Source organism: Leptonychotes weddellii, chromosome 1 (genome assembly GCF_054177405.1).
Source record: "Leptonychotes weddellii isolate Sample4059 chromosome 1, ASM5417740v2, whole genome shotgun sequence".
In the NCBI taxonomy this organism is placed as follows: Eukaryota; Metazoa; Chordata; class Mammalia; order Carnivora; family Phocidae; genus Leptonychotes; species Leptonychotes weddellii.
Window position 1 is genome coordinate 130,081,570 of NC_138369.1, and position 17,290 is coordinate 130,098,859.

Sequence of the window (17,290 nt, forward strand, 5' to 3'; positions counted from 1 at the left end):
ACATATTAGCTTTTTGTAACAGATTGCAGTAACACTTTTCCGGTTTTGTCTGTTTAATTTTTAATTTTATTTATTTGTCAGAGAGAGAGAGTACAAGCAGGGGGAGGGGCAGGCTGAGGGAGAAGCAGGCTCCCCGCTGAGCAGGGAGCCCGACGCGGGGCTCCGTCCCAGGACCCTGGGATCGTGACCTGAGCTGAAGGCAGACGCTTAACCGACAGAGCCACCCAGGTGCCCCGCGCACTTTCATTTTTAATGTAGTCAACTGTATTTGTTTTTCAGAAAAGAATGATTGGGTACTAACTAGTTTTAAATAATAGCAATTGCCATTATGTGTTGAAAATGTTCTGTCTTCTGAAACTTGATATCTCTGTTCCCCCAGCAACCCAGTCAAGCATGACTGCCAGTAGTCCTGCCACAACCAGTAAAGCTGCTCCCACCACCACAACCCCATCTACTACTCCCACCACAACCCCATCTACTGCTCCCACCACAACCCCATCTACTACTCCCACCACAACCCCATCTACTGCTCCCACCACAACCCCATCTACTACTCCCACCACAACCCCATCTACTGCTCCCACCACAACCCCATCTACTGCTCCCACCACAACCCCATCTACTGCTCCCACCACAACCCCATCTACTGCTCCCACCACAACCCCATCTACTGCTCCCACCACAACCCCATCTACTACTCCCACCACAACCCCATCTACTACTCCCACCGCACCAGCTTCATCTGCTTCCACCACCACCACAACCCCACCTACTTCAGTTTCTGTATCAAGTACAGTTCCAGCCTCCACTGTCACGTCTACAGAAAGTAAATCAAGCACAGTTGCAAAAACATCACCTATAGGTAACACCACCGCTAGGACCACCTCACCTGTAAGTGGTAACTCAAGCTCAACTGCTCCTTCTCCAACAACACAAATGAGCAATAATGGATCGACCGTCACCCCAATCACGCAAACTTATTCCTCAGAGGCTGTTACTCCAGTGACTCCTGACAAGGTCACTTCGTCCAAGATCAGCACCACAAACTCCCGTCCCCCAGGTAAGAGCGATTCCTTCCCTCAAAGACTGCTTACTTGTGGAGTCAGGGCGTTGTGGAGGATGGTAGGTAAGTGTGTTCTGCTGGCGGAGGGAAGTGGGTATCAAAACACCCAAGGTTTCTTTGACTATGAACCCCTGGAATTAAAAAACTGAGTCACAAAGGCTAGTAGTGATGGCAGAGACCCTAAAAGAAAACCCGTGGTTTCATTCTGTTCTCCTTTCCTTCCCACCTGTGCCACTTCAAGCTAGATGTGGAATGTTTTTATGAATGTGGACATCATGCAAGCTACCTCTCCAGGGGATTTTTAGAAATCGTTTCAGCTTCTCTGAGGTCCAAACAAGCACTGTCTCGCCAGCCCCACTGGTCTAGCTCACTGATCTACCTAAGGAAGGAGTCAGTTCTGCCCTGACTCCTTAACAATGTTAGTGAAAAATGGAACATCACGATGGTGGCCGATCACAGTTTGGAGTTTGAGTTAATTCATGGAATTTGAGCCTGAGGGATAAAGAGCCAAACAACAGCAGTGCTCAAACAGTCCTGGACATGGAGGGGGGCCGTTGTCCAAAGGACAGATGTTTCGGGAATACTAAGAGATGGCAATTGACCTCAAGCCAAAATTATTGAAACCACTTGCCTCATTTCCCAAAGTTTGGTCTAGAATAGGGGTCAGCCAACTTTATCGGTAAAGGCAAACTAATAAATATTTTAGGTTTTGCGGGCCACAATAGGGGTTCTGTTGTGACTACTCCCCTCTGCCATTTTAACATGAAAGCAGTCATGGTCAACATACACAGGAATGAGCCTGGCGGTATACCAGTAAAACGCTATTTACAAAAACTGAAGACTAGCCAGATTTGAGTCATAGTTTCCCAACCCCTGGTCTAAAATAATCCTCAGATCTAGGCTTGAAGGGTCTACATAAACCCTGTCATTTTCAGGGAAACTGAGGCCCAGCAAGGGTAGCAACTTGCCCAAGGTCAAAGAGCAAGCTGATGTCCCCCTACACTGACTTCTTCTGGTTTCCGCCCATGTTCTTTGATAGATCTCAGAGATGGACGATTAAGCAAGTGGAACCAGAGCCTGTACAGAACACCTGGGTCCCAGTCTGCTTTCATGTTTGAAGGGCCCACGCTGAAGGCTAGGCCACCTGGGGCCCAGCTGCACAGCCAGCTCTACTGGAGTCAGGAAAGAGAACTTTTCTAAGCCATTCCTGCTTCCCCAGACATTCTCCCAGAGTAAGGCAGGCAGCCGCCTTGTGTTCTGGCCCGACCACTAGCTCACTGTGGGGAGGGGGCAAGTCACTTCTCTCTCGGCTTCAACTTCCCCGGCCGTAATAATGTGGCTGAACTAAATAGGCACCAAAATCCCTTCCAGCTGTACTATCTTGTGCCTTTATTCCTGGCACACAGAACCAGCAGGCAGGTCTGTCCTTCACTGCGGGAGAGAAAGCCTACCAGGAGTTACTTGTCTGGTGTATCCTGAGTAGAGTTGACTCAGTGTCTTCCCTGGGATTTTCCAAACCATCCTTGCTTACTTACAGCTGAGGCTAGCCTCCCGCATTATCAACATCCCTCACCAGAGGGTACATTGTGACAACTGATGAACCTTCACTGACACAGCATCATCACCCAAGGTCCACAGGCTATGCTAAGGCTCCCCATTGCTGCTGCACATTCTGTGGGTTTGGACAAATGTATAATGACATGCATCCATTATACGGTATCATAGAATACTTTCACTGCTCTACCAATTGACTGTGCTCTGCTTATTCATCCCCTACCCACCCCCCACTCCTGGCAACCAGTGATTTTTCACTATTGCCATGGTTTTGTCTTTCCAGAATGTCATGTAGTTGGACTCATATGTTAGTCTTTCCAGGTTGGCTCCTTTCACTCAGTATATACATTTAAGATTCCTCCATACCTTTTCATGGCTTGATGGCTCATTTCTTTTTAACTCTGAATAATAATCCACTGTCTGAATGTACCATGGTTTTATCCATATCACCTACTGAAGAACATCTTGGTTGCTTCTAAGTTTTGGCAATTATGAATAAAGCTGCCATAAATATTCCTGTGCAGGTTTTGAATGCACATGTTTTCAACTCCTTTGGGTAAATACCAAGGAGTGCGCTTGCTGGATCCTATGGTAAGAGTGTGTGTGGTTTTGTAAGAAACTGCCAGACTGTCTTCCAACGTGGCTGTACCATTTGGTTTTCCCACCAGTATGAGCATTCCTGTTACTCCGTATCCTCATCAGCCCTATTTTATTTTTGAATTTTTTTTTTTAAATAAAAGTACATTAGACCCACAGTTATGGAAGGAAAGAAGCTTAAACAGGGCAAAAGTATATGCAGTAAGCACTAAATCTCCCTCCTATCCTACACCCCTAGGACCCAGACTCCTGTTCCCTTCCCCAGAGGCAACTTCTATAGCCAGTTTCTCATATCTATCTCCAGAGGAATGTGTGCAAATACAAGCATACATATTTGTATGTTTGTGCCTATTCTCCTCATTTTATCACAAAAGGGAGGATGCTTGACACATTGTACCTTATATATAGCTTTTAAAAAAATCAACAGTTCCTACCTATAGGTTCATAAGAACATTAACACCTCTTGATCAGTCACTCCATCTTTTCTGAAATCAAAGCCCAGAATCATTTCATTTGACAGAGATGGAGAAAATGGCCAGCCAAGACAACCATTTTCCTTTGACCTAACTCCACTCCCCAGTCCTACCACTTCTCCAGAGAGAGGAAAGATGCCTGGTCTGAGAGCACCAACCAATGATGGAGAAACCACTGCAATATAATTCTCACCATCCATTCAAGTCATCCATTCAGAAAGCCAGGGGGTGGAGTGTGCCCTCATCACTTCCTCTGCAAACTTTCTATCTGCAGGGTCCCTTACCATCCCTTTCCTTCTTGTATCTGTATGCCTTGTATGCTAACCCCAAAAAAATACCTCCTTTCTATTGGGGGCTTCCTGCCTGTCCCTATAAGACAGTTACTCATAATTCCCTAGAAAAATAGGACGCTCTCTTTCAAATGGTACTAGGAAGCCCTACCTGGTGTTAGAGGACCAGATATCAAGGTTCTCAAGGATCCTTGTGATCCAAAGATGCTGAAGATGGAATTAGGAGACAGCTGTCTCTCCGAGCAGACTCTTACCCACCAACCTCTGCCTTTACTGTTGATAAGCACCTGGCTCCAGAATTTCCACAACAGACTCTGTAGAGGCATATGCTCTTCAACCAAAGACTAGAACGTGCCCAGGAGGGAGGCATGAAGATTTTAAAGTATGTTTCTCGGTGTCATCTGTTGTCATTCTGTGGATTTTTAATCTCTTTTTCCTCTCTCTCAGTTCCCAGCAATCCTTGCCAAGGAACTCCCTGTAAAGGTGGTTCTTCATGTGTTACCCTGAATGATACCCATTTTTGCCTGTGTACATTAGGATATTACTATAACTCTTCCACATGCAAAAAAGGTGAGTTACAAGGGATGAACCCTGCAGAGCTGCATTTCAGACCTAAAGTAGAACAGAAAATGCAAAGTAATGTCAAAAAAGAGCCTCCAGAATGGTAGAGGTAGAGGATTTGGGGCACCTGGGTGACTCAGTTGGTTTAGTAGAGGTAGAAGATAATTTATAGGCAACAAAGGCTCCTGCTTTATCTCAGTGGAAACTAGAGGGACCACAGGGATATTCCAAAAGCCTAACAGGTGTTCATATTTCAGCACTAATAATCTCATTTCTGGGGATCTAAGTAAATGACCCCAAATAATAGAAAGGTTTGTGCATAAAGATGTTTGCTGCAAACTTTTTTACTTTTAAATAATCAAGAGCGTGAAAACCAAAAAATGACTATCAATGAAGATAACACATTTTTCATAGAATATTATGCAGCCTCTAAAAGTAATAGTTATTTAAAGAAAAAATAATAGTTATGGGGAGGACACCCGGCTCAGTCGGTAGAGATGCAATTCTTGATCTCAGGGTCATGAATTCAAGCCCCACATTGGGCGTGGAGCCTACTCAAATAGATAGATAGATAGATAGATAGATAGATAGATAGATAGATATGAAGACTAGGTAATTACTTGGAAAAATGCTTATTATGTAACAAAGATAAAGAAGACTCATGGCATTATGACAATGTAAACTATGTATGGAAGAAAAGAACTAGGAGAAATATACCAAAACAAAAATGGTTGTGTTGGGTTGGATGGAATTTTGGGTCACATTTTTCATCTTTCCAGACTTCCTATAATATCATAATGTTTAGAATTTTTAAGAATATATTTTAAACAAAATGAAAATTAACCCTCTTCACATTCAATATTATAAAAAGATTCTGCTTGAATTTCAGGAAAGTTATTCCCTGGAAATATTAAAGTAAAAGTATCAGAAGTATCTGGTTTGGGAGATGAAAATTCTGTGGCCTATCAAAAATTACATATTCAAATTACTAATTTTGTAAGTATTTTCCAACCTTTCTTCCTATATAAGTGTTCTTCATTCTAACACTTTCTTGCAGCATGGAGGACTGGTGTTCAGGTAGTACACACTGGTTCAGCTATTCCAGTTGCTAAAATAGTGAAAGGCATCCTTACTGGTTGGTAAATTGCAGCTGTCCTAACCCCCTTGGTGCTTGGTTGCCCAGGCCCCTCCTCTGGGACCCTTGGGCCTCCCCATGATCCTGCACCTAGATGGGTAACACCCAGCATGGCAGAGGGCCTTTAGAAGCTTGCTCCAGCCATGCCATACCCACTGATACAGAAGCTATTAGAATTTTTTTTTTAAGTAGCCATGCCCAGCGTGGAGACCAACGTGGGGCTTGAACTCATGACCCTGAGGTCAAGACCTGAGCTGAAATCAAGAGTCGGAAGTTTAACCGACTGAACCACCCAGGTGTCCCTACAATATTTTTAAATGGACACATAAATATATGATGTTTTAAAATAAAATTATTTTCATAGAATTGGAAAAGATTTTTTTTTCCTTTTTACGATCAAATTTGCATACATTTCTATACCAGTCTGCCTTTTTTTTTTTTAATATCTGTTACTTTTCTCCACTATTAAAAATGTCAAAATGAACAATAGCTTCATTTCATTTTGATTATTGTGAGTGAATGTGTCAACATGAAAAGGGATGGAAATCTCCATTCTGGAACCACAGATGTTAGATCTGAAAGAGCGTATAGAGGACATAGAGCCAATGTTTCTGAAAGTTTAATTTTAAAGGGAAAAAACAGTAGACTGTAAATATGTCTTAGAACCATAAGTGTAGAAACACTTTTAAGAACTAAAGAAGACATTGAAGACTGTATCTTTCAATTCAGAATTATTTTATTACAAAAGAGTTTTGCTAGCAGAATTAGTAGAACATAAAACATCATTGTCTGAATGATTTACAGATAGCACAGAGAGCGCTGGTGCTCATGACCAAACAGCCCGTGCCTGGTGCTGCTAGGATAAAAACCGTGGCTTTAGTAGCCCAGCCTTGGCCTTGGCCCCTTGTCATAACATCTAAGCATGATGGACCAGCTGGCCATGACTTACCTCTTATCCTGGACCTACATTCCAATTGGCCCACTTGGATGATATTCAGTACGTTGAGGATAGCAACATCAGTGTGTTCCTATTTCCAGGGAACCCCTCCGTTGTCTCGTGGCTTTACTGAGCAGTGACCACTACATCCCCCCAAGCTAGCTGTGGGTATGGGTGTCCAAAAGACCCCTCCTGCTACACGCCTATGCCCTTCAGATACCAATTTTAAGACTTGATCTCAGTTAGGTCTTGATAATTTCAGAGGGACCGGGGGGCGGATAGAGCATTCTTCTAATTTCCGGGAAGCTTTTCTTCTGAAGAGGATACACCAGAACTCTTTTGCGACTCCCCAGAGACAAAAAAAAAAAGACAATTGACTTTCTTCAAGGTCCCCTTAGCAGACTTTGTAGCCAGGACAGTTCTAGCTCAGGCCCTGCGACGTCTCACAGGGTCCATTTTCTACCCAGCTGGATCCAAATGGACAGTCTGCAGAGGGATTTGGAGTTTCCCTGTTGCGTATGTGCCTGGCATTTTATGTGTAATATTTCAAATTCTGAAAACAGCCCAGTAGGGGAGATGGTACTACGGTGCTGTTTTGCTGATGAGGCTACCAAGGATCAGGAAGGTTAAGTAACTGACCGCAGGTCACCCAGCTGGTGAGTGAGGAGGTGGGGATTTGAACTCAGACCTGCCTGACCACAAAGCTGCTTCTCAAACGCCTCCTCACTTGCTGGCTGTGTTGTGCATAGAGGCCTGGCAGGCCTGTTTGGATGGCACCTGCCTTCTTGTCCGGACTTAACAGCCCTTCAATTTGAGACGTGTATATCCCAACATCCTCAAAGGGTGACCTGGAAGATTAAAAAAAAAAAAAAAAAAATCTCCTATGCCAGATGCCAATTTTGTAATCTCTCTTCTTTGGGAATAAGAAAATTAAATGGGCAATGGTCAGTAGGTAAATGAGAGGGACCTTGGAGGTCATCCAGTGAACTTGTCCTAAGTAAACTGCCAGGCCTCTGATGGTTTACAGAAATACCAGCTATTCCTAGTATTTAAAAGAATTAAAAGGCATGTAGATGTATTCTGGATATAAGGCTACCCAGATGAATTAGAGCATCAAATTTATTTGAATTTGACTAGAATAAAAGAGAAATAACAGCTTTTCTAAAATGACATTGGTTGCCATGAGGAGAAAAGTAATAAAAAGTCATGGATTATGAAAAGGTTGCACCAACTCAGTTCAGTGCTCATATAATAAAATACGGAAGTTGGGGCCCACAGAGGGGAAGACATGTCCAAGGTCATGTCTTTCACATTTAATTCGTTCAGTCATCAGTCAGCCAGTGTCTGTAGGACATTTCCTGGGGATTGCCCTGTACTGAGTGCTGGGGGGTGGGGGTGGGGGGATGTTATGTCATCAGAAAGAGAAAACAAACCCCCATTCTTGGCATCAATGAACTTATATCCTCATTGGGACCCTCACCCCACCTCCACCTCACCCCTGCCAGAGGTTCCAGCTTTATCTCTGGCCCCTTCTCTGCGAGTATCTAGAGTTGTCTGCTCTCAACACAGTTCTGCCTAGTAAGATGTACCCGTTCTTGGAGCCCCGTCCAGCTCCCAAAGCCATGTGTCATATATCCCATCTCGTTTGACAACATTATAGCCCTATGCGGTAGGAATTTATTGCTTTCTCCAGGTTTCCGAGGAGAAAGACGAAGTTCAAAGCCACTATGCAAAAGCTGACACGGAGAAATTTGACTTCAGGTATTCTTCCCAGTTCAGCCTTCTCCCTTCTGAGGCACGCTGCTTCTGAACATTTGTGTATAGGCTCCTTCCTCCTCTCCTCATCCTGGCACCGATTCCAAAAATGCTTTAAGGGTGGTCTCCTTTATGAAGCCCTCCCTAGTTCTCGGCAACTGGGAGAGAGTGTCTTTGAATTTCTGTGGTAGATTGTGTTGCCTTATGGCGCTCACCTCTCCCCACTTCGCGGTGTAGTCCCCTGACTCATCACAGGGCAGGACCAGCCTGTCTCCGCCGTTTGTTTCTGGCATGATGCTTGGCAAGGTGGGCAAGTAAGTAAGTGTTCCCTGGGAGAATTGATGAGTGCACGAAGCATGCTTATAGAGAAGTCTAACAAACGTGCAAACCAAATATGCAAAACTTCACGGGGACTTTGAAAACACGAACTGAGTAAGTTAGTCACCTTATTTTTAAAAGTATGATCGTTAATTTGGCTGGGTGCCTTAGGTATTTTTCCTGGATAACTCTGACATAGCAGAATCGTATTATTTTAGAACAAAAATCAAATGGGGACAAATTGCTGTGATGAGCCACGTGTATTTATACAAATTAGGTTAGAAATGTGTTTGTGTGAAAACTCAGATACAGTATCACGTTTTCCCCCTCTTTGTGGTAGTTATTAAATCTGTTCTCCTCCTCCACAGTTTAAGAACGCATTTGGCAATTCTGATTACGGACAGACTATAATTGATAAAGTAAGGTAAGTTTGCTATGGACCAATGGGATACTTCGGAGGCAGGTGTCTGTTTGCCTAACTTCTGGTCTTCTCTTGAGTTATCTAAGGCCCTCCAGTGGCAAGTCACAAGAAGAGGTGGTCAGTCTGAGTGCTGGAGAGGGCTCTGCTTTCCATGTCACACTGATCCTGGCCTGGATGGGCAGGCGGGCGCTTGGGGCAGCAAGATGCTGTCTGTGATTGGCTCCTCAGCAACTTGTACATGTGGCCCAGGGTATCGCCCTGACCAGTTTGTTTGGTTTCATTCCTTGGCTAAAACCACACCTGGTCAACCCCTAGAATGTGCATTCCAGAGGGCAGGGAGAGAATGAATGGCTCACGGTCATCTCTTTTCTCAAGGCGGGGGAGGGAGTGAAGGAGACAGGAATATCCCAATCACATGCCTGGCTACTGAAGGGCCAGCAGTGAGCTCTTTTCTGCAGGAAGAACAAGCAGTTATTGAATGTATCAATATGCAATGACTGGTGTTGGATGCTTATTTGGGGACCCAAAGAGGCAGAGGAGTCTCAAGAAGTTACTGATTCCATGGTGGCCTTCTCTGAAGCATATTAATACACATGCGCTGCAGGCCAGGGAAAGAATGTTCTAAGATGAATGGAGTTGTACAGAGAAAGCAGCCCTAATGTAGTTATGTTTTATGGTTTTACTGTTGCATCTGTCTTTATGAGCTTTGTCAAATCCTTTGTGAAATAAGACACAGTATACATATTTGATACATACAAATTCAGAGGAGACCTCCTATAAAAGTGGTGAGTTTTGAGCTTGGCAGTGAACAAGGGGCCTCTGTGGTTGGTAGCCAGGAGGCCAGCAGGCAGCCTAATGGGAGGCATGGGGCTCACATGGCGAGGGCAAGCAGCAGGCAGAGACCCTGAAGCTGGACGTAGGTACACAGCAGACTGCTGCTAAGTGCTCTGCATTGTTTCAGGGCATGTTTTAGGTTTGGTTTAGCGGACAGCAGGGAGTTCGTGCATCAGGGATGACTGGATAAAGACAGGATCCGTGAGCTGTGGTGGCGTCAGCCACATCTGTACTTCATTCCTGGCCTTGGCACTTTTCCTGCTGTGTGACTGGGCAGGTGTTTCAACCTCTCATGTCATCTGCATTGCTGGGATGATCTGATTGACTTCCTGGAACCGCAGGAGGAGTAAGTGGGATACCATGTGAAAGATGACCCACACAGAGTGACTGGCGCATAGTCGATTTCAACACGTGGCAGTTCCTGTCTGTGTCCCTTCCCCAACAGGGAACCCTGCAAGTGTGATGGAGAGCTGGTCCTGGGGAGGGGGGGGGGTGTTCCCCGATACTGTGGCATATGTTTGCTTTTTAAGGACTTACTGAAAGGGAGCCAGGAGCGTTTGGAGGCAACCTTCTATTTGTGAGCTCAGTGTTAGAGACGAACCAGCTCGGGCACCTCAGGGGGTGTGCAGGGCCCTCTCTCACCTAGAAAGCCGTTTCTTCGGCTCCAGTCCGGTGCTCTCTTCTCTGCTCCCTGAGCTCTTTCTCTATAGCATCCACGTTGGAATTGGAAGGATCTTCAGAATTTCTCTTGCAAATCTCTCTTAGGAAAGAGGAGGAGACTCAGGCTCAGGGAAGCTGTGACTAGTCTTGGTCCACAAAAGGTGGTGGCCATCTTGGGTCTAGATCTCAGGCCTCTTAGCACCAAGGCTACTGCTCTGACCATTTATGCTATGCTGTTCTGTTATTAAATATGCAGTGGTTCCGGGGCGCCTGGGTGGCTCAGTCGTTGAGCGTCTGCCTTCGGCTCGGGTCGTGATCCCAGGGTCCTGGGATCGAGTCCCGCATCGGGCTCCCTGCTCCGCGGGAGGCCTGCTTCTCCCTCTCCCGCTCCCCCTGCTTGTGTTCCCTCTCTCGCTGTGTCTCTCTCTGTCAAATAAATAAAATCTTTAAAAAAAAAAAATATGCAGTGGTTCCATTGTTCCTTTCATTGTAAGATTTTGCCCCCTAAATTAGAGTGTGCGCTAGTAGGTTCTTTGAATGAATGAATTGTGGATGGCTTTTCTTTCCTAGGCCCTGCTGCAAAATGATACCAGAGATTTCTGGTCATTTTTCAACTGATCTCTTTATCAAATGACTTGTATCAAATATCCTTTGCTCACTGCCCTGTACATTCTATGGCCACCTCTAAATCCTATCGTGAATGAATCATTTTCAGCTAGAATCTGAAGCCCATTTTGTTTTTTTTTGTTTTTTTTTTCCCATTTTGTTTTTTGCACTCCTTTTGTGGTGACCGTTCCTAAAAAACAGAATTTGGTTCTGATTTTGGATTTTGGATTTTCTCGATAGTTCTGAAGAACTAACATGGCTGTAAACATTTCCTAAGCGGGTTGGGCTATGTTTCCAAGCTTCTGATGTTTCTTCAAAAGTCATGAGTCTTGAAAACACACAGCCATAGGTTGGAGAGGGAAGGAGTTTTTGAAAGTCCTTTTTCCCCCCGTCTCTTTTAGTGGTTGTATCACTTGATTCCTCTTGGACAGTGGAAGAATTAGAACTTGGCACAGCGGTTCTTGGGGCGCAGGCACTCAGTATCTGGGGCTCTGAGGTAGTGGTCTTCGCTCATGCTCCCTACACCCCACTCTCCTTATTTCAGTGTATCACGTGTACAAGCTCAGCAAGAGACCTACTCTTGATTTTCTACAGAAAGGGACAACTTAGTTTCAGATGTTACCTGTTCTACTTCTGGTTAGCTCCAGGCTTCTAGCTCCTAAAAAGGATTGTCCACAACTTTTCTCAATATTCTCCAACAGGGGGGCGCCTGGGTGGCTCAGTTGATTGAGCTTCGGCTCAGGTCATGATCCCAGGGTCCTGGGATCGAGCCCCGCATCGGGCTCCCTGCTCTGCGGGAAGCCTGCTTCTCCCTCTCCCACTCCCCCTGCTTGTATTCCCTTTCTCGCTGTCTCTCTCTCTCTCTCTGTCAATTAAATAAATAAATAAAATCTTAAAAAAAAAAAAATCCTCCAACAGGGCATTGTTTAGCTAGAGATGGCCTCTGAGCACACATCGAAGAGAGCTAGATCTCTGGGCCCATAAACCGCCATCTTACTGCACCTCCAGGCCCCCCGTATTTGGGCCCCAGTTGTGAATATAGGACAGTGGGTCAGGACTAGAGGAGACAGGAGTGTGGGAGGTTCTGAAGACCAGTCTGTGGATCCTTCGGTTCAGTTCATCAAGCGATGGATTCCTTTCATTTTCAGCACCTCTCCTTCGGCAAGATCAGCAGTGCGTGCTGGGGACAATGCTGCTGTGGTGGACGTCCTAAACATCTTCGCAGAAACTACAGAAGAAAGTGAGAATACTGTGTCTGCATCAATTACCAAAGCAATTCAAAACAGCAAGGGTGAATTTACAGGATATAATCGTAAGCATTCAATACTTTTCTTCGAAGTTCCCTTGAAGACCTACCTTTTTTTTTTTTTAAAGATTTTATTTATTTATTTGAGAGAGAGAATGAGAGGGGGAGGGTCAGAGGGAGAAGCAGACTCCCTGCCGAGCAGGGAGCCCGATGCGGGACTCGATCCCGGGACTCCAGGATCATGACCTGAGCCGAAGGCAGTCGCTTAACCAACTGAGCCACCCAGGCGCCCGAAGACCTACCTTTTTGTAAACATTTCCGTTCTCTGTGAGAAGGGGGCAAGAAGAGCAGGAGACTTGAATCCACAGATGGGCCCAGTTCCAGTGAACCAGGCATTCTTCCTCCCTCTCCTCCCTTGCTTGGTTCTACTCCTTTCCAGCCATCCCCGCGCCCCGCCCCCCCCATGTCATCACACTGACCAGTTTGCTCCTCTCTTTGGAAGGTGGGAAGGTAGGAAGAAAGGAGAAACAAGAAGGCTTTATACCAAGCTGTAGCTTCCAGATGATCCCAGAAAGCCTTCCTTGCCCTGTTTCCCCTTTAGGCTGACCCGCCAGCCCTCCGGCACAGCTGGAACAATTCACTCTTGCTGTGTTACAAACCACCCCCAAGCTTAGTGGCCTAAAACAACAACCATTTATTTATCACACTGACCTAATTCCTCTCCCTATTGTCTCACTGACCGTATTTCTGAATTGTCTGTGCCTCTCAGCTCAAACTCTGTGTGATTATTATGGTTGTGAAAAGGAAAATGAGCAAGACAACTGTAGCGATGGTTTGCTGTGTAAATGCAAGCAGGGGATGGAAAGACCTAACCCCCAGGTCCCTGTGTGTGTTGGTGAGTGTTCACTTGCTTGTTAAGTGTTCTTCGCAATGCCTACCTTCTCTCCTTTTTCATTTGCAAAATACAAGCTTTACTGCTCAGGGTTCCATGTGCATTCCAGAGTCTGAGGGGGGTGGATTTGGGCTTTAGACACGCGAACCTGGCGAGGCAGCCCGTGCGCATCTTCGCAGAAAGCGTGCCGTGCGCGCAGCCAGGCAGCCCCCCACTTGACCCAGAGAAAGCAGTATTAAAAAATGGTGTTCTGTGACATATCACTTTGGGGTTGAAGGGGTTGTTTTTGCAAATAACTCAGAAATTTTCTTTTGAAGTTCCTGCTGTAAAGTGTCCTGACACCTGCAATGCAGACAACAATAAGCAGTGCTTAGTGAATAACAGCAGCGGGAACCCTGAATGTGTGTGCCTGTCGGGCTACAAGAAAGATGATGATGGGGTCTGTCAAGAGTAAGAAGTCGTTCCTTTTTCATCTTACCACAACGGGAGCTAGCCAAAGGATAGAACGTATAGATAAACGCATGGGTTTAGGGTCAGGATGTTGGAATGCTGCCATACATTGGTAGGTATAAGAGCACCATCAGACCATCGTCATCAGCACTGATGGTTCTTGAACATTCTCTGTGTGCTAGGAACCGTGCTAGGTAATACGTGTCGCACAGCAACACTGTCAGGAACGAATTAGTTCCCTGTTTGCCAGGGAGCAATGTGAAGCTCAGAGAATGTAAATAACAAACCCCAGCTTACAGGGCAGCAGTTAGGTAGCAGAGCCATGGGGCCTTGCAGCCAAGGCCCCCTCCCCCACCCCGCAATGCTCCATGCCTCTGGGCTTCCGCTGAGTTTGAATTGCTGGATCTTCCTGAAGCTCAGAGGATGGGGGGTTCAGTCAGTAGGAAATGGGACCAATTGGAATTGTGTCCCCTCTTCAGCCTTCCAGAGCTCCATGGAAGTTGCTCACCTGGAAGAATAGGAGCATAAGGAAGAAAAGAGAAAGAGGAGAAGGAGAAGGGGGGGCAGGTAGAATGAAGGCAGATGGAAAGGAAGACATGGCGGTTGGGTGGGAACTCTGACATGTTCCCCGCAGAGACTGTACCATGGTTTCCATTATTGTATTTTAGGTGTGCATTTGGCTACAGCGGAGTCAACTGTGAAGACAGTGAGTATAAAAGTTCTGCTTTGTTATTAAGCTTCTGAGAAATAGGGAACACATTCAAAATTCTGCCCAGGACTCCAAAGTCTCTGGCTCCCTTCATAAAGAGCGAGACAATCTGCCCGCAGTTTGCATTCTGGGTCATGCCGTCCCATGCCTGCCTTCAGATCCTGGGCAGCAGCACCCCGTTATAGAAAATAACAGAACCCAGCCCAAGAGGTGGGCTCTGGGCGTCCTAACATTCTGTTCGTTTTCTATCACTAGCAAGGATAAAAGACCAGTATATTCCAAAAATGTCTGTGGTCATGGGAGAGCAGAACTAAAAACCGTTGAAATATTCAAGTCTTTGGGTCCCCGAGCCATTTACTAGCTTGTGATGTGTTGTTGCAAGTTCAGGTGCTTTCGTTCTCTCCCACCCCCCACCCCCACCAGATTGGGACAATACTAACTTTATATTTTTAATTATATTACATTTTAAATTTTACATAATGAACTAAAGACTGATGATCCGAGATGAAGGAAACATTACTGTTGGCCTCTCAGCCAGCCACAAAGTTAGTGATGAAAAATGCTCTCACTTTGTTGTATTTTGTTGCAAGGCTGGATTTGCTAAGTCTTTCCTTCCTTCTGGGCTTTCAGCATGCACACCTACAGAGTGAGAGGTTTGGACCAAAGCCCTTTGCAGGCATGGTCTACACCCCTATGAATCCAGGTTGGAGGTGGCCTCTATGGCAGTCATGACGCAGAAATCTGAGACAGGGTTCTAGAACAGCACTGTCCAATAGAAATGTAATGGAGCTTCATATTTAATTTCAAATTTTAAAAATCCTAACTACATTTATTAAAGAGAAATAAGTGAACTTGATTTTAATAACATTTTATTTCACTTCATATATCAAAAATATTTTCAGCATGTCATCAGTAAGTGTTTTTCCATGAGAAATTTTAGGTTTGTTTTTTCTCATACCGTGTGTTTGAAATCTGCCGTGGGTGCCGTCCGCACAGGCCAGCTCGTAGCCACATTGGCCAGGCTCGGTAGTGCCAGCCAGAGCAGACTAGAGGAAGAGAATGGTCGCCACGAGCTCTCCCCCTCACTGATTCTATGAAGCCTCTGTCAGTGACAAATTTAACTCCAGCCTCGTTCCCCCGGCTTATCTGCAAGGTCAGACGTGGTGGGCAGGCAGAAGCAGCAGAGGTTAGGATGGGATGCTCCCCTCCGTTGATGTCTCATCGTCCGCAGAGCCCAGGAAGGCCCTGCCCACCCCCCCATCACGGCTGCCTCTGTTGTTTACGGTCTTTTATCTGGCAAGGCAGCCTCTTCCGGTTGGGTTCTGAAGACACAGTACCCCCCCAGCCTGGCACCCAAGCTGGCCCTGGTGGGGGCGGGGACCACAACCTGATTGTCTTCACAGCCAGGAACCTCTGGGAACACATGTACCTGTGCAGTAGGGAATGGGGGCTGCTTGTGGGAGGCTGTGCCTACTCTCTGCTTTTCCTTTTCAGAATTTCAGCTGATCCTCACTGTTGTGGGCAGCATTGGCGGTGCCCTCATTCTTTGCCTGGTGATTGCATTGATCTTCTTAGCAAGGTATGGAGTGGACGTATCCCTTTCCCTAGGGCTTGGCACCACCGGCATCACGCTCCAGGTTCAAAACATACCTAGCCTTGCTGGGGCAAGAGAAGGGAGATGAGGCGAGACCCCTCTAATACTGTTGGCTTTTTCTCTTACCTTAATTTGCTTTGGCTTATATAAGCCATTCGTGATTATGAAGAAAACAGAAAAATGTGTAAAGGAGCACAAGTAAAAAACCACTCACAAAACTTAACCACCCTGAGGCAACTAGCATTTTGGCATATATCTTTCCATATGATGGTATAGACATAATTTTGTGTCCTTTGTGTGCGTTTGTTTTGTTGTTGTTGTTGTTGTTTTTGGTTTTTGCTTGTTTTAGAGAGAGCACATGCGGGGGTGGGAGGGGAGACAGAGGGAAGAATCCCAAGAGCATGGAGCCCGACTCGGGGCTCGATCTCACGACCCTGAGATCATGACCTAAACTGAAACCAAGAGTCAGACACTTAACCAACTAAGCCACTCAGGTGCCCTTTGTGTTAAAAAATATATATATTGTTAAGGTTTATGATAAAGTTCCCGCCATTAACAGGGAGAGAGAACACTGTTATCTCTATTCCATTTGAAATGTGCCAAGTGGGGATGCACTTTGGTAAAAACAAGCTGCTTGTTTGTAACATTTCACTCATATCTTATATTTTGGCAGAATAGGTATTTTCGCACTATAATGTGAGAGGATAAATAGATTTTGTTTCTTCTTTCTTTTTTATTATTCCAGTTTGATATTAACTCTTCCCCAAAGCCTTTATTATAAGGATGCAAAGCTGAGAACCAGAAGTATGACCTTCCCTTTTCTAGGAAGATGGCCAGAACATTCTGTTCTGGAGCAAGGCTGTCTCCTCCTTCCTTAGGAGGACTGCCTAACTGTCTTGAGTCTCCAGCATCCTCAGCGGCTGCGTGTGGAACCTTGTGACCTCATGACAGCTATGTTTCTCAGCTCCTGCTTCCTGCTGCAGAGCTGGGTTTGCTCCTAGTTCAGCCTCAGATTCTGATTCTTGGGAACACATCAAGAATTACAATTTCTTGGGGTGCCTGGGTGGCTCAGTCGTTGTGCGTCTGCCTTTGGCTCAGGTCATGATCCCAGGGTCCTGGGATCGAGTCCCACATCGGGCTCCCTCCTCGGGGGGAAGCCTGTTTCTCCCTCTCCCACTCCCGCTGCTTGTGTTCC

At 45.7% G+C, this 17,290-nt stretch overlaps 1 protein-coding gene across 5 annotated transcripts in view; it reads left to right on the plus strand.

Annotated features, from left to right (window-relative positions):
* The window catches only part of MUC13 (mucin 13, cell surface associated), a 29,191-nt gene that overhangs the window by 6,819 nt on the left and 5,082 nt on the right, over positions 1 to 17,290 (plus strand). For all 5 annotated transcript variants that reach the window (XM_081832516.1, XM_081832511.1, XM_081832525.1 and 2 more), the window contains 9 exons: positions 380 to 1,060; positions 4,425 to 4,547; positions 5,428 to 5,534; positions 9,052 to 9,107; positions 12,353 to 12,516; positions 13,220 to 13,345; positions 13,660 to 13,792; positions 14,461 to 14,498; positions 15,996 to 16,080. In XM_081832516.1, the coding sequence (XP_081688642.1) occupies positions 380 to 1,060; positions 4,425 to 4,547; positions 5,428 to 5,534; positions 9,052 to 9,107; positions 12,353 to 12,516; positions 13,220 to 13,345; positions 13,660 to 13,792; positions 14,461 to 14,498; positions 15,996 to 16,080 (1,513 nt within the window). The remainder of the gene's footprint in view (positions 1 to 379; positions 1,061 to 4,424; positions 4,548 to 5,427; positions 5,535 to 9,051; positions 9,108 to 12,352; positions 12,517 to 13,219; positions 13,346 to 13,659; positions 13,793 to 14,460; positions 14,499 to 15,995; positions 16,081 to 17,290) is intronic.